Below are 22,100 nucleotides of genomic sequence, written 5' to 3' on the forward strand. Positions count from 1 at the left end.
TGTAAACATCCACCGTACACTCCCTGGACCTTGACAATCTTACAGAAGATGTAAGCATGTGGCATTGGGTTAGAAACTACAAAAACCTGAGGTTTTCCATTCTTCAGCTACGTGATCTTTGTTACATAAGCTGGCCTCCCTGGACCTCAAAGAAAAGGTATGCCTGTAAAGACTACTGGATGGCCACACTTTATGTCTCGCTCTGAGTTCTGCAAAAACAGTTCCTGATGTGAGATGTCAAATTCAAATCGTTTATTTGTATGTTATTCAAACATAAGTCTCAATTGCCAGGTGTCTCTTTGGGAAAGAATTCCTGGAAACCAGGAAAATAAGAAGAGGAGGCAGGAGATAAAGACAGCCATGGAAGGAAGTCTGCACAGAGGCAGTCAACACTCAGACATGGTGAGGAGCTCTGAAAAACAGAGAGCACATATATGCATTCCAGAGTCATGCTCCCCAGAGTGAAAGAGATGGAGCATTTATCCATCCATATGCATGGGCTTGGGCTACTTTAAAGGCCAGTGTTTCTCTGGAGTGTGTGGTCTTCATTACAAAAGTCAGAGTTCAGGGTCAGGGGACTCTCATGACAGCTCCAGCCATGAGCACAACCCTGTGTGAACAGGTTAGTCATCCATTCATTGGTTCCAACACACACACACACACACACACACACACACACACACATTCACCCATGCCTTGACCACACCACACACATACATACACAGAGGCACACACACATAGAAGAACACACACACACACACCATACAAACACACCACATACATAAACACACACTCACACATACACACACATGCACACATTCAGACACCATCCTAGTGTTCATATTCTCTTTGATTTCATTAATCATTCCTACAATTATTCTTTTGAATATTTTAATGGGATTTTTATCTAATTTACTCACACAGAATCTATCGCTTTGGATTCTGTACTTTTAGAATGGTTCTGTTGCCTTGATTTCATGTCCTTTATACTGTTGTGTCAAAATTGAGCTCCTCGTGTTGTTTCATTGGTTAGATTTTCTTTAATCATCTGATGTATGAGCAATGATAAAATGAGGCTAGGTTAAAGAAGGGTGGAGGTTCATGGCTCAGTGCCTAAGCCCATCAGTCCATATTCTCAAGAAAAATGGTCTAGATCATGCCAAGAACAGCATACCAACTGTAGAGGCAACCACGGTTCCAGGACATCTCCACTTCCCAAGTGTATCAGTGAGTTAAAAACAGTCACTTGGGTCATTTCAATAACTATTTGGATATAAGGAACAATAGTAATGCGTAGTGTACAAAGACATTAGTCTCTAAGGCAGAAAGTGAAAAGGAAGTGGGCTGGGTAACTGTGTGGATCACTACTCAGTCTGGAAAAAATCAAGGTGGGGAAAGTATGGCAGGAAGGGGAAAGTTGCACTCTTGTTAGTGTAAAGGTCACTAAAAGTTATACTTAAGGCACAAAAAGAGGAGGAAATGGAAAATATATTAGTTACTTGTCTCCCTTGCGGTGGCAAAATAACTGACAAAGGCAACTTAATTGGGGAAGATTTATCTATTTCTTTTAGATCATAGTTTGAAGATACGGTCCATCTTCAAGCAGGGGCAGCAGATTGAGGCAGCAGCAGATGGGCACTGGTGCTCAGCTCCACTCACCTTATCCTTCATTCTCTCTTGGCACACAGGGCGCTCTTTCTGCTAACATAATCTCTGGAATCCATCACAGCCAGGCCCAGAAGCTAACTGGTCTAGATAATCCCTCATCCCTCTACACGAGCAGAAGGTTATCTCTATTTTCAGTATAGACCCTGTCCAGTTGACAACCAACATAACCACCACAATTCCACTCCTTGTTAACACTGCAATAAAACACACCACTTTCAAATTGCTTTTTGTCTTTATTGGCTCATGTCCATTTCATAATACAAAATGCATTCAGCCTAACTTCAAAAAATTCCCTGTAAAATATCAAGAAAACTAACAGCCCAGTTTAAAAGAGGGCATAGACCTGAACAGAGGGCTCACAAAAGACAAAAGGCAAATGGCTGAGAAACATGTGGAATGCCCACAGAGGTCAGGAAATTAGCAAGGAGCTATGGAGGCAGGATTTCCAGAATGAAGCAGTATGAAGAGTTAAAGGGAAATAATGGCACAGGAAGAGTTTAATGGTGAGGGGATTTCAAGGCAAGGTAGATGAGGAATTATGGGAAGGGATAATTAACATTAAAGATGTTTTCAAAACATCCTATGGAAACCTACTACTACAGAAGCTTCCTAAAACATCTACATAGACACAAATAATAGGTGTTAAAATGGGGTTTCCCTGTAAGGTGGCAGCGATGATCTCCTGGACATCAAGAGGTAACAAAAAGCCCAGTTACCTCTTTGGGAGATGCTAAAAAGTGAGGTGACTAGCCATGTTTCAAGTAGGATTATTTCATGAAGCTAAATAGGCAATTAACGGTTAAGCTCGGCTCCAAGGCAGTGGCTTCGCTCTCTATGTGGGGAGAGCTGATCTCATTCTTACCAATTCTCGTGACACTGTGCTACCAGTGATTATTGCACATATTAAAGTAATAAAAGATATTCTTTTCCTATTCTGTTTACTTTCTGTAAATGAAACTCAATGGATGAGAATAAGAAAAACACTTGGAATAAGGCTAAAGGCAAAGAAAACAAATGTGGCTTCCAGATGAGGAAACTAACCATTTTTGAAATCTCTTTTGAAGTCCCAGCTTTCTGTTTTCCCCTGCGCCGTTTGAATGTGGGACTTCAGAGCTCCACATGTGCTGAGCAAGGGCTGCGCCTCTAGGTTTTTTAACTAGTTCTGCAGGATGCCTGAAAGGCACTCAGTCCTGGACCTCCAGTGGACTCCGGCAACAGCCAGAGTAGCAAGGCCACAACGCTGAAAATTTTATAGCCTTACCGGCCACCCACCACCATGACCTTCACCTCCTTGGGTTCCTCTTACCAGTGAAAATGGACACAAGAGCACACTGGTCAGGAATACCGCATAAGAACCAGGACCAGCCCGCTATGATGTCCCAAGGACTGCAGTGATGGCTTAGGCAAAGTTTCCTTTAAGACCAGCAGTTTGAGAATGACCCAGGGCAACACAGTGAGGCATCGCCTCAAAGACAAAGCAAAAGGATGGCTTGTTAGCTTTAATACACATAGTAATTTAAAGCCCACAGAAACAGAATTCTGATGTGAGAAAAGATGGGCACGTGAGCTTAGAATGGGGGTCAGGGTGGTGCTAAGTGTTTGCATCTGAGAATCTGAGTCTCAGTCTGGCCCTTCCAACTGCTCGCTCTCCTGCTGAATCACACACACCCCTCCAGCCTGGCTCCCTATTGCCCAGAGTAGTGCAGCTTCTCTAGAGGAGAATGAACTCTAACCATCAGAGCCTGTGATCATCCAGGGGAAGACAGACCTTTGGCTCAAATCAAGCAGCTAGACTTCCTAACCCTGGGCACTGGGTGCATCTCTTGGCAGCTGGTGCTTCGCAGTCTACAAAGGCAGAGTCACACCTGTCTACCTACTGAGAAGTCCAGGGCAAAGTGGACGGGTCACTGTGCGCCCGCGCTCAGCGGCTCCACCCGCAGCCACAGCCCGCCCTCCGCGCGCAGGATCAGCTCCGGCTTCCGGCGCGGCTCCTTGTCATCCGGCAGGACGCGGAAGCGCAGCAGCGTCAGCGCCAGCGCCACCTTCATCTCGCTCATGGCGAAAGTCTGTCCTATGCAGTTCCTGCGGGGGGGAGGACGGGGTGAAGGACTCTGATTGCGCCCGGACCCAGACAAGCGTCCTCGGACCCACCCTGACCAGGTTCCCGTCAGGTGGAGGGACGCTATGTACTGGGGACCCCACTTAATATTTAATTCGAACCTTGCCCAGAGTTCAGGCCACAGTACAAACCAGCAGGAGGAGGGCCTTGAAGCATCCCTGTCCATCCTTGGAACTTCCCAAACTAGCTCTCCAAACCTTGGCTTATATTTTTTCCCCCGAGATGGGGTTTCTCTATATAACAAGAGTCCTGGCTGTCCTGGACTCACTTTGTAGACCAGGCTGGCCTCGAACCCACAGACATCAGCCTGCCTCTGTTTCCCAAATGCCTGGCAGGAGCTGGGGAAAGGCGACTATTAACCTCAAGCATGTCAACTCCCCCTTTCCTTACTATCACGCCCAGATCCTGCTCCACAATTCTGAGCTTGCTAGCCTCACCTGGGTCCCGCGGAGAAGGGAATAAATGCCAGAGGTGATCTATCCTGGTGGTTCTCTGGATCAAAACGGAAGGGGTCATAGACCTGCAGAAGAGACTAGCCACGGTGAACGAGTAGCATCTCCCAGCACAGCCAGAGACAGAGAGTCTTGAGTGTGCTGAGGAAAGTGAGGTCTGATATAGCCTGGGGACACTGGGGATGAACAAGAATTAGGGCACAGCGCACCTCAGGGTCGCGCCAGACAGTCGGGTTGTGATGGGTTCCAAAAATATTGATGATGCAGATGACACCTGTGGGAAAGAGGAACCGCAGGGTGAGCCTGCTGCCTGTTAAACCTTGCGTGTACCCAGGATCCTTCTCCCCTATGCTGTGGCTACCTTTAGGGATGACCCTGCCATCTGGGAGGGAAATGTCCTGAGTGCAGCAGCGGGAAACCATTGTGACTGGGGGGTGCAGCCGTAGACTCTCCTTGATGCACATGGTCAGGAAGGGCAGCCGGGCCAGGTCGTCCCTGAGGAGCACACCGCACGATTATCCAGGAGCAAAACAGGGATCATGAGGCCCTTTGATGCCCAATTAATCCTTCTTCAAGGTGGTAAAATAATCCCAGAAAGAGCAGAGAATTAGGAAAGTACTGGAGGAAATTCAGCCGACTATCTTTAGAGACTTTTTTTTTTCCTCCTGAGACAATGTTCAAACACCCACCATTTTTAAAACTCAGCAAATTTACATTAAAATAAATATTGCTTATAGCAAAAAAGCAAGATCAAAAGGAAAAAGAATAAACTGATCTAACTTGTTTGCTCTTCTCTCTCCTCTACATAAAACCTCTCTTTCCTTCACACATCCTATCTGCCCTTCCCCTCCTGTACTTTTCTCTTCTCTTCCTCCCTTGTCTTCTCTCACAGTTATTTCTCCTGTCCTTGCTCCTCCCTATCACCTTACCCTTTTTTATCCTACCTCTCCCCTTCTCCATTACTCTTTATATCTCTCCTCTTTTTATACCCCTCCTGCTACCAGTCATAGGCACCCCAATCCTACAGTCTTCCTCCTCCATCAGCCCACACCGTCCTTAAGCCTACCGCCCTATTCTCCAGTCCCACACATATTCAGTGACCTTCCTGATGAAACATAACCCTTCCTCCTTCATGTGCCTCTCACATGCTCCCAATCCATTGCCTGCCCATGTGTCTTAACCCAAGATGGCTCTCCCGCCAAGCTGGGAGCTCCTGGGGGGCTGGTCTCGGGGCTGAGTCCTTAGCATAGACTAAGCTGGACACAAAATGAGAATGAAAAGGCAGTGGAGGGGTAGTGGTGAAGACGAGGTGCATGAATGAGTCACAGGTTCAAAAAAACACAGACAGGACTTCTAATCCCAGATGTCCCCCATGAATCCCTGGGAAGAATAGGAGGAAAGTAATTAGGAAGCAGAAGAACAACCTATCAGGAAGAGAAGACATGGAGAAATGTTATTTAGGACAGAAGTGGAGAAGAAGGGAAGTTCATTTACTCAATTCCTGCAAAGTAGCATTATCTGCCTTCACTTAGTGTTATCTTGTTAGCGATTTTCTTTGAACTTCACATCTTCCTTTTCCTTGCTAGTGAAGTAGATGCCTTAGTCACTAGCCAAGAACAGAAGAATTTTTCCCTACCCGGGAAAGGAAACCAGGAGTGGGGTTCAGGAATAGGAACCAGGACCTATGCTCACCACTCAATCTCCTCAGGCTCGCGGCCCTTCAGGAGCTCCTGCACCTCCTGCCGGCAGCGCTCCTGGTGCTCAGGGTGCCTCGCCAGATTGTACAGAATCCAGGAGAGCCCACTGGCTGTGGTGTCATGGCCTGAAGAGCAGACAGACAGGCTTGGGTCTCTGGGCTATATCAGCACCATTGTGTAGACAGCTCTCAAGCAGTAAAGTCCTCAGGAGGGATGGGGGAAAGACAGAATACAGGGAATGAAAGGACCCAGATCCTTGAGGTAGAGAGACTCCTGTTCCTTCCTTGATCTCATACTGAGACCCTTACCCCTAAACATGAAGGTGTCAGCCTCGGCTCGGATGTCTTCATCTGACATCCCCTTCCCGTCTTCATCCTGGGTTCAAGGCAAAGTCTTAGGTCACACCACTTTCAAAGTCTAACATAAAATATCTAGAGCTCCTCTTCTAGCCAGGCACTCAAGACTTTCCTTCCTACTCCTACATTTCTCTTGGTTACCATCGCCAGAGTTCCTAACACACAGGCATTTTTTTCTTTTTTGGCTGCCCTGCCTCCTGTTTTTTTTTTTTTCCTAATTGGAGGAATCAAAGCCCCATACTTCTCTATGATGAGTGGTTTCTGTGGGAAAGACTGACTAGCCACCTTGCAAATAGAATCATGGCATGGCAACTTGTCTTGGCAATTGGAGATTAAGCATTGCTCTAAGTCAGTGTTTGTCAACATCTCCAAAAATATTTACAGCATGATTCACAGCAGTGGCCAAACTACAGGTATGAAGCAACCACAGAAATAATTTTATGATTGTGAGATCACCACAACATAAGGAATTGTAGCAAAGGGTTGCAGCATTAGGGGGGTTGAGAACCACGGCTCTAAGTCTCTGGCTTTGATCCCTACATTTTACCAGTTCTTCCTTTATTGCTATTTCCTTTGTCACAAAGGTTGTGTCTTTGGGACTGGAAGATTTAGACTAACGGGAGAACTAGGAACAGTATTTTGTAAATAGGACAGATGATGCCACAGTGTGTGGGGTCTCTCTTCTTTCTCTCTCAATTACTATTTTTTCAAATGTTCCCTTTCTGGCTTTTCTCACCTTGCACTCTGATGTCTTCCCTGCTCTCCTGTCCCACTCCTGGGTTTAAATCTAGAGAATTTATCTTATTTCTTTTAGAAGCTATCAGGTTTGCAAACCTAGAAAATTTACTTCAGTACTTGGTTAAAGTTGTTTATATTAAAAAATAAAGTACCCTCTTTGAGAAAATTTGAGGGGAGTGCAGGGTGATTTATGTGCTTGAAAATGTCACAGTGAAACAGCTAAAAATTAATTTTCCTATTCCTCGCTTCCTCTCCTGTCTCCTCCCCCATATCCTATCATCTATTTATCCTCTGTTTACTTTTCCTCTTCTGTTCTCTTTCCTCTCATTCTCATCCTTATCCTATTGCTCTCTCTGAAACAAAGAAGACAGATTGCTGTCCTGTAAGCTTACACACACACACACACACACACACACACACACACACACACACACACACGTCTTTCCTAGGTCATAATGTATAGGTCTTTTTCCTATTGTGTAAATTCTGTTATGGTTTGAAGGAGAATGACCCCATAGGCTAATGTATTTGCAGAGTTAGTTCTCACTTGATGAACTGTTTGGAAAGAATTAGGAAGTGTGACCTTGCTGGAGGAGGTATGGTCTTGTTGGAGGAAGTGTGTCACAGGTGGACTTTGAGCTTTTAAAAGCCCACACCAGGCCTAGCCCCACAGCACCCCCTCCTCGGCCAGCTGCCTGTGGATCCGGATGTAAAGCGCTCAGCTACTGCTCCAGCTCCAGCCTGTCTGCTTCCCCTGTGGTGATCGTGGACCAATCCTCTGAAACTGTAAGCAAGCCCCCAGTTAAATGCTTTCTTTTGTAAGAGCTGCTCTGGTCATGGTGTCTCCTCGGAGCAATGGAACAGTAACTACTATACCTGCTTCACATTCCGTTACAATAATCAAATGACCAGGGAAAGAAGGATCAGGGGAGAGTGTTACTGCTGTAATGTGTGATCTGCACTGATCATAAAATTATGCACAGCTTTCAACAAAGAGGCAGACCCAAACACAGACACTGTGATTCACTAACTTACCAAGCAAGGCCCCTCAGTTTCGGACCTAGACACGCTGTAATGACTACACCCCAATGTTTTCTCCACATGGCACTCCTTTCTAACTTGTCTCTTTTCCCCAAATACTTCCCATGGCTTCTCGGTGTTCTTTACATCAAGTCATTACTGAAACTCTAAAAAGCTGTATCATCTCACTTTCAACGCTGGCACCCTTCCATTCTTTATAAAATCCTAAAGAGGTGGAGCTGGAGGGATGGCTCAGTGGCTCACAGTCACCCATAGCCTCAGTTCTAGGGGAGTCGGTGCTCTCTTGTGGCCTCTGCCGGCACCAAGCATGCACGTGGCGCATACAAACATGCAAACAAACACTCATACACACAAAACAGAAATAAATAAATCATTTTTTAAGCTCATGAGGAACGGTCCAAGCATGTAATGCCAGAAGTTGGGGCAGGAATATCCGCTCACCCAGCCCTGAAGAAAAGCATGGCAGCACAGTAAGACACAGCCAGGAAAAGCTACCTCAAGCCAAAATGTCTGACACAAACGTAGTCCCAGCACTGAGGAAGCTGAGTCAGGTGGAACATGAGATTGAGACCAGCCTGGTCTACACAGTGAGACTCCATCTTAAAGAAGAAAACGAAACAAAAACTTCAACTAATTAATTAATTTTAGAAGCTCCATCGCACCTCTTAGGACTCATACCTTGAACGGTGTGCTGTGGTGCATATCTGTAATCCCAGCACTCAGGGAGGCAGAGGCAGGTGGCTCTCTGTCAGTTCAAGGCCAGCCAGGTCTACAAAGGGAATTTAGGACAGCCAGGGCTACACAGAGAAACCCTGTCTCAAACAACAACAACAAAAAAGCCTACCTTGGTTAGCAGCAGCACATCAATAAAGTCCAAAGTCTTGGCCTTGGCCTTTGCCTTGATGACATCATCACCACCATGCCTGGGCAGAGTGCGACGTCGCTCCTGGATGATGGCGTCGGTGAAGTCATGTACCAGGCGGCAGGCCTTATAGAAGCGCATCCCGTCAGGCGTGAGGCGGTAGAGCAGGTCCATGTGCAGAAGCAGCTGCTCGTCTCTTTTCACAGCCAGACCACTGAGCTCCAAGATGGCAGCAATGTACTGGCTGGGCTTCCTGCACAATGAGACCAGGAGGGGAAGCAGGAATGCAACCGACCTAAAGCTTGAGGGGTGGCTCTCGGCAGAAGGAGGGAACTATTTCTCAACAAAAACTGACTAATTTAGCCCAACTACTCAGGAAAAGATGGCAACATGTGATGATAGGCAACGGCCCTGACGGCAACATTGTAAGAAATGCTGTCAGCCAGGCACTGTGGCACACGCCTTTAGTCCCAACACTTGGGAGGCAGAGGCAGGCCTTTCTCCGTGAGTTCATAAAGGCCAACCTGGTCTACAAATCAAGCTCCAAGATGGCCAGAACTGGTGCACAGAGAAACACTGTTTTGTTTTGTTTTGTTTTGTTTTGTTTTGTTTTGTTTTTAAATAGGCTGGCACACATATGTAATTCCAGCACTGAACACTCAGTTTCTTCTCTCCCCTCATTCTGCTCCCATGAACATACAGATTTCCTTAGGCATTCACTGTGTAGCACAGAAACCAGATTCCTCTCTTTCCTTTCTGACCCAGGCTCCAGTTCTGCTCCTCCTGCTTCCAACATTGTCCACCCACATCAGGACTCATCAATTCTTTCAGTTGGTCTATGGACAGGTCCCCTCCCTTGTACAACATCAACTCCATTTTCTTTTAAAAGGAAGTCACTGTCTTTCTAGAGCTCCTCTCTAATCATGCTCAACATTGTTCTACTATGTTCATTTATTTTATATGTGTAAGTTGCCAATTCTTTTGGTTAGTACATCTATACCCTAGTCAAGGCCATGGGCATCTCAAATGTCTTGCCAAGGCAGATATGACCATTGAGGGGAGAGGCTTACAGGGCGGAGAAACATCTAAGCAAACACAAAATGGAGTCAGAACAGGATGGCATTACCTTAATCATGTCAATTGTGGGTGTACCTCTAAAGGGATGTTTAAACCCTGGCATTTTTCTGTCTCTCTTTACCTCTTAGCTGCCTGTGTTTCCTCCAACACAGGCTCTCTCCTTGATACAAGTTTGGGCACAGATCCAAAAGCAATAAAATCGAATTACATTGAAACCATTAGCTGAACTTAATATCTCCTCTTTTTGATAACCTTAAATATTTTGCTATAGTGATAGAGCTAATGACGACCTCTCGTTGTTCTCTAGAAACTATAAACTTCATTCACAGAATGAAGTGCAGCACTGTTCTTGGCTTTCGGTGTCTGTGTGCTTTAGTTCCTGACTGCTCTCCCAGCCTCAACCCCAAATGCCTCATGCCGCACGCCCTGGATCTGCCTCATCTGAATCTCCGTGCCTTCCTCTGAACAATTCCCCCTCACAGAGGGCTTCTCCATCCCCTGTGGGGTTGGTGCATTATCAGTTTTGACCCACTTCCTCCATGGAATCTCTTCTGCTTGCTGGCCAGCCTTCCTCCCTTCCCCCCATCTCTTGCTTACACACCAGGCTCCAAAGCCTGGAATTGGAACTCACTCCTGACAGTTGCTGTTGAAGCTAAAGACACATTTCTGTAAAGTATCCAAGGTCATGAGGCTGATGTTCTCAAGCATGTCCAGACGGGCTATACCCCCTGAGACCAGGTGCTTCCACTTGGCCTTGGGAGAGAGGAGAGAGGAAAGAGGGAGAGGGAGGGGGAGGGGAGGGGGAGAGTTAGATCTTGGCTCCTCAGGCTCTGCCCAACCCCGACCACTAGCATGGGCACCCTCAAACTAGTCTTCTAGATCTTATGACCTCAGGGATAGCCCAACCTAAGTAACAGTGGAAGTGGTTACTACAGCAGATGAAGACACAGACTGGGTCATGAGTCAAGCTCTGCTTCTTGTGTTCTGTGCTTCCTCGCTCAGTTAATTTCCTTTTCCTAGTTCTTACCTGTCACATCTTTAGGAAGTTGATCAGATTTGGTGTCTGCTAAACTAAGAGGGAACCTACGTGCCACCATTTTTAGCTCACTTCCTGCAGCATAATATGAACAAGGTCCCTAATATCTATGACCCTGAGGCTTATCATTAATGAGGAAAAGGCAAGCACTGTACCTCACAGGCTTTTGGAAATTAAAGTTGGCCAGCACAGATTATTGAACTGAGTCTTAGCATAGATATAGCCTGTGACAAACATTCAATACATGGTACCCTTTTCACTGTCACTGCCATAAATTGATTTCAAAACCATTCCTTTGTTGAGAATGTTAGACTGCCATTGTTCCTTGAAGAAATTTGTTAGACATACCAAGAATGAACTATATTCTTAATTTAGGCTATTTCTCTGATGTCATTGCAAGAAAACTCTGGGTACCGTGATGATTCTCCAGGAATAAAAATAAGACTAAATTCTGCTTGTTATAGAAGCGGATTCCCTAAGACTCAGTCATATTGTTACATCAGGTCCTGAGGTGATCCTACTGCAGCCCTCTTGCATTGTGCTCAGGGAGTATCTGAGAGCTTGCCTTGTGCACGGTTGCTTGCTGTGCAGTGAGCAAATGCCTGGCTTTTCTATCTGACCCAAGAATCTGGTGTGTGCTAGCAGAACCCAGAACAAGTAAGCAAGCTAACATGTCAGTGAGTAAGTGACTGTCAGCCCAGTTCTTACCTGTCCAGGCATCACATCTGGTACAGTGTGATTTTCCAGCCATGGGCATTAGATTTTGACCCATTGTTTTAATTCTGTGTTTGACTTATGATTTGATCAGCAAAAGCTGGTGAGATGATAAGGCTTAAGTTTTGGTTAAACCTAAGCTTTAGGTCATATCCAGCTTCTCTCATTCCCATGGAACTCTGTGCCACAAGCCTAGGGTGCCTTGTACAGGAAGAGAACCACGGAAACAATTGTTCCTCCTGCTAAATTATCCTGAAGTCTGCAAGCTCCGTACATGACAGGACTGACCCAGAATCAGCCGAGCTGCCAGCTGATGAGTTCCGGGGACTCACATGCATGATGTTGGTGCTGTCATTGAAAATCTTCACGTAGGGCTTCAGGATGTTGAAGTGGAAGGCGGGTGTCAGCATGTGACGGTGGCGGCTCCACTTGTCACCAGCACTCACCAGGAGCCCATCGCCTGGAGGGTGACCATTACAAAGTGGGCAAAGACGGCACTCTTCCCTGGGCCCCAGGCATGTCCCCAATCATCTCACCTCAAGGACTCACCCAGCCAGGGCTTCAGGAATCTGTAGAAGATGTCGTCCTTTGGGGCCACCGCAGCTGACGTGAACGAGAATCATTGGAGACCAATGGAGAATGCAGAGGGGTGAACTTGAGAAGAATTTGGTCCCCTCATCAGGGGCGTGCATGTCCGCCTCAAGCCAGTACGGCGAGATTGTGAAGAAGGACAGAGGAGGCAGGGAGGAGAGGTAAGCAGGAGACAGACTAAGCTATAGGAAGAGTTGGGACACGACTAAGCTATAGGAAGAGGTGGGACACAGCGTGGTATCACACCCGAGTAAGCATTCACGTGGCTTCTGCACAGTCTAACATGTCAACACAACACAGCGCTCCGGAGATCTTTACATTGACCTAGCATACCCATCCATCCTGTGCCTTCTGTCTCTCCTGACGTGTCCATGTGGCATGGATGCACACAGCATGTGCATCTGTCTTAGTCAGGGTGACCAAATTTGCTGGGATCAGAAGGCAAGGTGAGAAGGAAAGAGTTTATTTAGCCTTTAGCTTACACTTCCATATAGCTGTCAGGACAGGGCTGAAACCTGGAGTCGGGAGCTGATGCAGAGGCCGTGGAGGGGTGCTGCTTCTCATGGCCTGATCTCATGGTTTGCTTCTCATGGCTTGATCAGCCTGGTTTTTTATAGAACCGGGACCACCAGCCCAGGGATGGCACCACCCACAATGGGCTGGGCCCTCCCCCGTTGATCACTAATTGAGAAAATGCCTTACAGCTGGATCTCATGGAGTCATTTTCTTAACTGAGGCTCCTTCCTCTCCGATGACTCTAGCTTGTGTCTAATTGACACACAAAACCAGCCAGTTCAATATCCTAACACCTAACATAGCTAAACACACACAGTCTTCCCTGACATGGGCCCTGCCCAGTGTAACATAGTGTCTTAGCTAGGGTTTCTGTTGCTGTGAAATGACACCATGACTATGGCAACTCTTAAAACAACAACATTTAACTGGGGCTGGCTTACAGTTCAGATGTTTAGTCCATTGTTACCATTGCAGGAAGCATGGCAGCATATAGGCAGGCAGGTACTGGAGAGGACCTGAAAGTTCTACATCCTGATCCGTAGGCAACAGGAAGAGACTATCATGCTGAGCGCGGCTTGAGTATCTGAGACCTCAAAGCCCACCCCCTAGTGACACACCTACTCCGACAAGGCCGCCCCTCCCAGTAGTGCCATTCCCTATGGGCCTACCAGGTCCATTTTTATTCAAGTGCATAGATAGAGAAGGCCTGACAATTCTCTGTGTACCCGAAATGGTCACTGTAGGGTATAGGGAGACTGCTCATTTGGCAAAGTGCTTGTCATTCAAGCATGAAGACCTGAGTTCCATCCACATAAAAAGTTGGGTGTGGTCACATGCACTTTTTAACCCCAGTTCTGAGGAGGCAGAACCCAACTGAATTCTGGCTATCCATCACAGCCTAACCAGTGAGCTCTAACTCACCGAGAGACTCTGCTCCCCAAAACAAGGGGTAACCTCTCATGACACCCACTGTTGGCCTCTTGCCTCCACACACACAGGCACACAAATGCAAGTGCACCTTTATAAAAACACGCATGTATTTGTACACAGACTTAAAAAAACAGTCACATTAACCTCTCAGGTGTGTAACAGATGTGACCCAACTGGACATCAGACACGGATATACACTAAGCCCTGCCTTACCCAATCTCAAGGGAGGCCTTAGTCAAGTCTCAGTGCCACTCTGGATGACAGCTATCAGACACCCTAAACATGGTCAAAATGTTATCAGAGGGATGAAAATCCAGTCTCAAAACAACTGCTCGATCACACAGAACCCAACATTCCTCATGTGTCCCCTTAGGGGCCCCAGATAGGGCAGTCTTTACATGATCACAGTTATAAACCATGCTTAGCCAGGGATATTGTCATATAGCAAGGCAACCACCGCCACAGCCCCACCAGCCTGCCTTGGGTCACCTGGAGCAGAGAGGAGGGGCTTCACAGTAGGAAGGCTACACAGATGGGCACAATACAGGGCCCCTACCCCACAGCGCACAGCAGGATGGCTGTACCGTCCACCTTTGCCATACCTCTGGATTAGAGGAAAGAGAGCCTGGAGTTTGCTTCTCTAGGCTGCCACAAAGGTGGATTAGCTATGTAGGAGACAGAAGGAGCCCTGGGAAGCCTATCCAAGCCTTTCCGTTCTCTTTGCTGAACGCTGCCCAGGCTTCCTCCAGACCTCTTCCGTACACAGCCACCCTAAACCTTCGGTTAGAGGGACAGAAAGACACATTCACCCTTAGGATCTGGGTTCTCTCCACCCCATTCGCCAGACTGAAACCCAAGCCCTCAAGTCTCTTGCTCCCAGTCTCCCAAACAGTACATAAAGCACCTGAGACCTGAGCCTGGGGCTGCGCATCAATAGCCTGAACTCTTACTCATTTATCTGCTCTGCCTTTCCTCTGACAACAGCACCACGATGGCACCAGACTTCCCAAAATCAAGAGGCAGAGTGATTTAATGAGGACTCTGTCCTATGGCTCAGACCAGCAAATTAAAATTAACTATGAGCCCAGAACTCCTGGGAGCTCCAGGAGAAAGGCAAGCTGCCCCATGGTCTGAGACTCATTACTTAGACCTTGATGAAAAGGCTTGCATGAAAAGGTGAACCACAGGGAAGCAGAACAGACCAGAAGACATTTTCCCGATCTACAGTCTAAAGATTCCCTGTATTTCATTGAATCAGACTCACACTTCACAGAGATCTAGCCATGCAGAGAGAGCCGGGAGCCTTCCTGGCAGACGTGAGAGCCATGGTTACTGTGGAACACTGACCCCTCTCTTCTCAGCCTGGCCTGTGTCAGTATGGTAATATCAGAGGGCAGGGTATATAGATCAGGCTGGAGTGGAATTTCCTATGAAATATTCTGGGCCTAGTCAATGATTGATAAACATGATGGGCAAACTACAGAAAAGGGAAAAATATAGAAAAAGCAACTGGATCCCACATTAGCGTACCCATCTCACTGCTCTGCCTGGGGATGGAATGAGATACAGCCCTACATTGGCCCTGCACAGCCTGCCCCTACTTTAAACATTTCTATTATCAGGGTAGATTTGTCTTGTCTTCATTCCACGTGCCTTGCTTTGTCTCATGTAGGCCTTAACTGGTCTGGCTTCTGGGCATGTCTGGTCTGGTCATGTCTCCTCCTCCAGGAAGCCTCACTACCTTCCCTAGCAGAGATCTCACTTCTCTGTTCAGCCTTCACCCATCTCCCTCAGGGCCATTCCTGATCACAGGACTCATCTCTTCCAGATTGGGTTCCTCTAGGACAGAGCCTTGCTCAAGATCTCCTGGCACCCCAGGAATACCAAGAATGCTAGCATTGGGAGGAAGGAAATGACAGCAGCGGAGAAAGGAAAGACCGACATGGAGATGGTAAGCACATAAAAGAGCAGAAAGGCCGAGAGAGGAAAGGGAAGAAGGATGGGTCAGTGCAGGGGCCACACACAGAAGCATGGAAGCAAGGACCAGAGGTTCTCAGATTCCCGTACCCGCAGCAGCACCAGCTCCCATGGGTACCTGAGGCACTAACGACAGATCGGATGGTGTCGGGGTGGCACAGATTGATGAGAGGAACTACAGGGCCTAACCAGGTCAGGAAGCCCTGGGGGTAAGTGGCCACCAGCTCAGTCATCTCCTTCATGCCTTCTTCCGTGGGAGGGGACTGAGGGGGGAAAAAGACAAGGGTAATCCCTCCTGAGTTGGCTCTTTTCGGGGATCAAATTGGCTGGGATGCCCCACAAGCTCTTGAAACATGCCATCTGGATGCATCCGTGATAGTGGTTCCAGAACACATTAGTATTCACACTAGCAGACTGAGTCAGGATGACTCACCCTCCACCGTGTGGATGGTACAAATGAAACAAGAGACAGAGGAAGAGAAAACTCATTTCCCTGTCACAGCTTGGCCACCGGCTTCTCTTGCCCACAGATATCAGACTCCAGAGTTCATATCTGACACTCCACTTCACCCGCATTGGACCTTTGTTCTTAGGCTAAACTGTTACTCCACCAGCTTCCTGGTGCTCCAATCGGCACGAGGCACTGTGGGGTTTCACAATCTCCTTTATCACATAGGTCCAAAGTTTCTGTCTATCTACCTAGCTCTCTCTACCTTCTCCCCTTTCTTTCTTACACACCTGTGCAAGCTATATGTATCTAGTGTGCACTTGCGCCTCTAGATAACTATGAGTAGCAGTGTGCTACATATTTTTATCAACAACAGGATGTGCGTATTACATCGGTCACGTAAAACTATAACACGTCTGAGGATGATCTATGTCTCACAGTTTTTGCTCTTATTCTTATGTTTAGATACATTTGGCTAACTAAATACCATGGTCTAAAAATCGTGTGCGATCGTGTCAGCAGTACCACGAGGTACGGCTTGCATGCTGGGACCCACAGGTGGCCTCTCATACCCTAGATGTGCAGCAGGCTCTGCCATGGTGGTTTAACTAAGCGTACCCTATAGTGTAGGTAAAATGACAAAATCACCCGGGCGCGGATTTGTAAGATTTGTCGCTATTGCAAGGCGATGTATCTGTGTGCATATGTAAATGTGTATGCACTTGTGTGCACTTGTGTGCATGCTTTGGTTCTGGTGCTCTGGGGAGAACTAGTGCACTTCTTCAGCACTGTTAGTAGGTTTCTCCTGAAGCCTCTGGAGGTGCACATGTGTCTGCATGTTTCAGGATAGAGGAGGGAGACACTGCTTCTTCTTGCTCTGTCCTTATCCATCACGTCTCGGTATCAAGCCTGCATCTTATGGTCAATAGGCTGTCTGCCTCAGAGAAGCCCCCTTTGTCTTGAGCAGATTCATTTCTCAGGTGGAATCGATTCCATCCCCAGGAAAAGCCTCAAGGCAAGGTCCTGATAGGGAAATGTGTGGACAACACTGTGGGCTCAGGGTTTGTCCCCAGGGTTCCTCTCACATGCTCTTCTGCCTGCATATACCAAAAAAAATGTCTCCAGTTCCTCCTATGCAGAAGAGCTCAAACACTGGAGCCTCTAGAGGTGACCTTACAGGCCCCCCAGGACAGCAGAGGGGGTCTGAAGTCTCCATCAGAGTGGCATCTGCTCCAACAAGCAGCTAGTATCCACAGGGTAAAGGATTCTGTGCACAGTCTCAAGAGCTGTGTGCTGTATACACATGGAGTGACTAAGGCCAAGTCAGCCGAAGGAGAGAACAGACCTATGTCAAGGTCCAAGTGTCACGTAAAGGTTAGAGCCAAGGAAGGCTCACTGAAGAATGAGCGTTCTAATCTAATCCAGGTTGTGCAACAGGCCTCAGTCCACTTCAGTAGAAAGGAAAAACATAAGGAAGATATGACCCAGGAAATGGAGGGGAGAGTCAGGACAGAAGTTTCCTACGAGCCAAGTGTGCCAGAGGTATAAGGGGGGTGGGGAGTAAAAATCCCTTCCGGAATAAAGCAGACATCCGAAGATAGACTAATAGAAAGAAAGGGACCAAACAGGAAGCTGACTCTAAACCAGGACCCTTCAGGAGGCCAAAGCAATGTGTGACTGTGAGGGACCCTGGCTCTGTGTAGCTCATGCTGGGAGCACTTCAGTGTAAACCAGAGGCAAAAAACAAACAACAACAACAAAACAGGCTAGATATGAATGCAGAGTAGACTGGGAATGGAGAACAGGGATGTAAGAAAAGCTTGAAATGGAGCACCCAAAGACCCTAATTCATTCTACCCCCAATTTCCAGATCCATGGGAGATTGCTGCACCCTCACACCCCAGCCCCTAGCCCACCCAATGCCTGACGCTCTGTCCAGGCACCCTCATATCCTGATTCCAGGCCATCCTACTATCAGCCCCTTGGCCACTGGGAGGTCCCTGCACCCTCATATCCTGGACCCATCCTGTTACCATACTCACCATGCCGAGGTGACCCCAAAACCAGCTCCTCTTGGGTGGCTCAGGGAAACCACAAAGACGATGACACTTCTCATATAAAGTGTATATCTGCGTGAGGAAGCAGGCCAAGAACCAGGAAGCTCCAACCAAGAAAAAGAGTAGCCATGGTGAGGCTGACATGGGCCCTAGTCCCAGCCAGGATAGGTCCAGAAATTGCATCCTACAATAGAAATGATAAACCATGAGTTTGAGAATCTCAGGGAACCAGCAGGAACATCCTATAACCGTGGAAAGGGTGGAGACTATGAATCCTGATGTCAAATCAGGTGGTAGTGGAGAGCCCAATATAGGAGAGACACGGTGAAATAAGATATGAAGAGTAGGACAAGAGGCAGATGACAAAGAAGAGAGAGAGAAAGAGTCTGAATAATGTCCCAAATTGCATGCATGATTCTGAGATTTCCTGGAGCGTTTATCTAGAAACTACCACACCTTCAGGGCCAGCTGGGTCACTGTGATCACCTTTAACCATCTGGCTCCCCAACACCACCTCAGACATGGGCCGAGCTCTCTCTCTCTCTCTCTCTCTCTCTCTCTCTCTCTCTCTCTCTCCAGGACCCTCCCATCCAGCTGCACTCTGTAGCCAAACCACCTTCTCTCAGGAGCGGTGTCTCCCACAGCTCCACTCTCTCTCTTCTGGGCCCCCTTTGGCTCGTTGCCTGAAGGAGGCAGTGGGAGGCTGGGTTCTTCTGTGCCAGCCAATCCTTCCCAGAGCTGACAGTTTCCTCGTAGCCCGGCAGGAGCCCAGAGAAGTGGGTTGAGTCAACCAGCTCTTCGGTGGAACTGTGTCAGGTTCACACTGAGCATGGAAAACAGGTCCTCAGGACTTGACCCCTCCGAGAGGCAGGAGACAAGGCCAGTGTTGCAAAGTGACTCTGAGTCCCACCTTTATTGCCCTTCTTTCTCTTTCAAGGACAAAATACATTGCTTTTAAAAATCATTAACTTGGGACTTCAGGTGCCAGGAGACCAGGGCCAGGCATGTCCCGGAACCTCTCTGGAGCTTCTCTGCATGTTGGCGTGGGAGAAGTTCCTGCAGGATTGCTTGACACAGAACTGAGAGCCTCTGGAACACGACTGTCCCCAGCCGCTCGGCCAGGCAGCAGCCAAGTCCTGTCTCCAAGCAATGCAGGGTCTTGGTAGGCATGTCTCTTTTAGAAGCTGTCCAACAACTGAGTTCCCAGAGCAGATTCCAGGGCCCGAAAGTCCAGCTAAAAGAACACAGCTGAAGTTGAGCTGGGCTGGAGCTAAGATATGGAGAGAGGGGAAGGTGTGAGTGAAGCAGAGAAGGGCTTTCAGAAGACGGGTTCCCGGCAACAGAGTCCGGGCCCTCCTTGTTCCTATATGACTAGCACTTAAGATAATCTTTACTATTCTGTGCACTGGTTATTTCTGTTTTCAAAAGAGAAGCTGTTTAGTACAGTGCTTGGTGCATAGGAAAACTCCCTTGTCTGCTTGTGAGACAGCAATGTATTTTGGTGTGAAGACTAACATGCAGGCCACGTGTTTCCTGTTTGACCAGCTGTGGCCACCACCTAGACTGGGCTTTCCATTACTTTTGTGAAAGAATGGAGACATAACCAGACAGAGGTAAGATTCTTGGGTCCCTTTGCCACAAATCAGGGAACACCTTCAACCATCCCTCATGCGTTCCCTGACCCTGAGCAGCATTTTTCAAAAGCTCTGAACATCAGGCTTGACATCAGAGTGCCCCAAAGAAGTGAGACCCTGCCACTCACCAGTCTTGTGACCTTGAGCAAGTAAGCTGCCCATCTGGGCCTCAGACTCCTCAGTGATATGGTCATGATGGTACAGAGGCCAGGGCTGCTGGAGCTTACAACATGCTTCTTAGTTTGTGCTCCCCGGAGTTCAAACTCTTCTTCTGGAGGTGACCCTAAGACACAGTTGTAGTGAAAGTTCTGGTGTCTTTAAAAACAAGCTTAGTCGCCTCCTCCATGCCTTCCTCTGATTCAGGAGACTGAAAAAAAAAAAATAGTCACCTCCAGCTTAACTTGATGGATCAAGCTGGCTGAGCTAAGGGACACCATGACTTCTAGGTGTCTGTGATCCAGAAGCATTTCCATCAGGACACGGAGCCAGGATATCCCACCCTCTGCAGGGTGGGTGGTACCACCCAACCCCCTGAAGACCCAGATAAAATAATAGATGGAGGAAGGGAACCTGCTGTGCTCATTTTAAACTCCATTTTATTTGGGGTTGATTACTCCTCTACCTCTCTTCCGCCAACTTTTTGACCCTCAGTAGGAGAGAAGTTTGGAGGAAAGGGAGAGGGGGCACAGACCCCTTTACTTCTCCCGGCTGTTTAGGGTCTAAAGAGTCTCCCCCCTCTTCCGTCCTGTAGATGTATATAGATATGTATGATCGTGATGTAGACTTGACTACGCCAGCGTGGTCACATGCTGCTCGGTGATGCTTTATTAAAACAGAACGCACAGATGACCTCCATCCCTCGGGTTGCCACGGAGCAGAGAATTGCTGCTGCCTGTTATTTTTACAAAGTTCTGTCCATGTTTAGATACATTCATGTACACAAATAATAGCACATCAGGACAAACCATGATGTAGCGGGAACAACAGTTCGGTGACACATATCCTAACTGTGCATTAAGCTTTGCCATACAGGTTTATTTGTCGGTAGACTCCGATGTCAGCATAATGATAAAACTGCCTCCGGATAAATACCTCAGAATATGTTGTCCTTATCATTATTTGGTGTATGACTCCATGTGAGTACGTGTGTGAGTGTGCATGTGTGCTCAGGAATGTGCATGTGTGTGCATGCAAATGTGCATTTGAGGAAGTGTATGAGTGAATGAGTGTGAGTGTATGGGTGTGAGCGTGTGTGCTATTGGTTCCTTTCCTCCAGGAAATCCTAGGCCAGTGTCCCATGAGTACATTCAAGCCCCTCCCACAGGCTCTAAAAATGGCACAGCCTCTGAAGTGACCCTGTGTCTTCATTTTGAAATAGAGAAGGGAATCACAGCCTCCCCCTGTTCTTGTCCAAATCCCAAGTGCTCATTCCAGGGCCAGTGGGCAAGTTATTCCTTCTGCCAGGGCTACACAAGATCCAGTTCCTCCCTGGGCAAAGGGCCACACACTGGGGACATTCCAGCCTTGGCAGACAGGTCCTGGGGTGGGGTCTGCAGCCCGCAGAGGTGACCTCCGAGTCTGCATTAGGATGGCAGCTCCCACCCACCAGCACCAGCTGTCCACCAGCCTCAGAGAGCCCGAACCTCTGTACACAGTCCACACTGAGCCATTTGCAAGTGAAACAACTGGGGCTAAGCCGCCTAAATGAGAGAGCAGGTGTAAGTCAAAGGCCAAAGTGTCAGGGTAAAGGTTGGGGTCCAGGAAGGTTCACGGGAGGGAGGTGGACAACATTTATCCAGGTAGCACAACAGGGCTCACTGTGCTCTATCTTAGGGGAGAAGAGCACGGTAAGGAGGAAGTGGCGCAGGGAGGGGCAGTAGAGAGTGAGCCGGCAGCTCTGCTGAACCCCAGCTGTGCCCCACTGTGTGCAGTTAGGGAGAAAGATCAAAGGTCAAAGCTAGAAAACTGGAGGACAGAGCAGGGCCCACATTAAAATAATAATAATAACAAATTTTAAAGGTCCTGGACAGAGTCAGGAAGCCTCAAGTCCAACAGCAGACCCTGAGGAAACCCCAGGAGCCTTCACTCCGTACGCCCCACCCTGAGAACTTCTCAGTGTCCTCCAGTGTGAGAAAGAGTTGGAAATGCCAGAGCAAACTAGGGGTGGGAACACGGGGAGGTAAGAAG

General features: G+C 47.8%; 1 protein-coding gene across 3 annotated transcripts; it reads right to left on the bottom strand.

Annotated features, from left to right (window-relative positions):
* Window positions 1-1,881: 1,881 nt before the first annotated feature.
* LOC110566116 (cytochrome P450 4F1-like) lies at window positions 1,882-19,210 on the bottom strand. 3 transcript variants are annotated; one of them, XM_021663924.2, is made up of 13 exons: window positions 18,896-19,210; window positions 18,265-18,463; window positions 15,893-16,037; window positions 12,310-12,363; window positions 12,093-12,220; window positions 10,642-10,763; window positions 8,916-9,186; window positions 6,245-6,311; window positions 5,932-6,061; window positions 4,601-4,734; window positions 4,449-4,513; window positions 4,225-4,307; window positions 1,882-3,750 (listed from the first exon to the last, which is right to left on the bottom strand). In XM_021663924.2, exons 2-13 carry the CDS (start codon window positions 18,460-18,462, stop codon window positions 3,573-3,575), a joined length of 1,575 nt encoding a protein of 524 aa, XP_021519599.1. In that variant the 5' UTR covers window position 18,463; window positions 18,896-19,210; the 3' UTR covers window positions 1,882-3,572. The 3 variants fall into 3 exon arrangements, with proteins under 3 accessions (XP_021519599.1, XP_021519598.1, XP_060227008.1); XM_021663923.2 differs by having other exon boundaries at window positions 4,225-4,319; XM_060371025.1 differs by lacking the exon at window positions 18,896-19,210 and adding an exon at window positions 18,736-18,755 and having other exon boundaries at window positions 4,225-4,319.
* Window positions 19,211-22,100: the final 2,890 nt, after the last annotated feature.

This window comes from Meriones unguiculatus, chromosome 17 (genome assembly GCF_030254825.1).
Source record: "Meriones unguiculatus strain TT.TT164.6M chromosome 17, Bangor_MerUng_6.1, whole genome shotgun sequence".
Classification (NCBI taxonomy): domain Eukaryota; kingdom Metazoa; phylum Chordata; class Mammalia; order Rodentia; family Muridae; genus Meriones; species Meriones unguiculatus.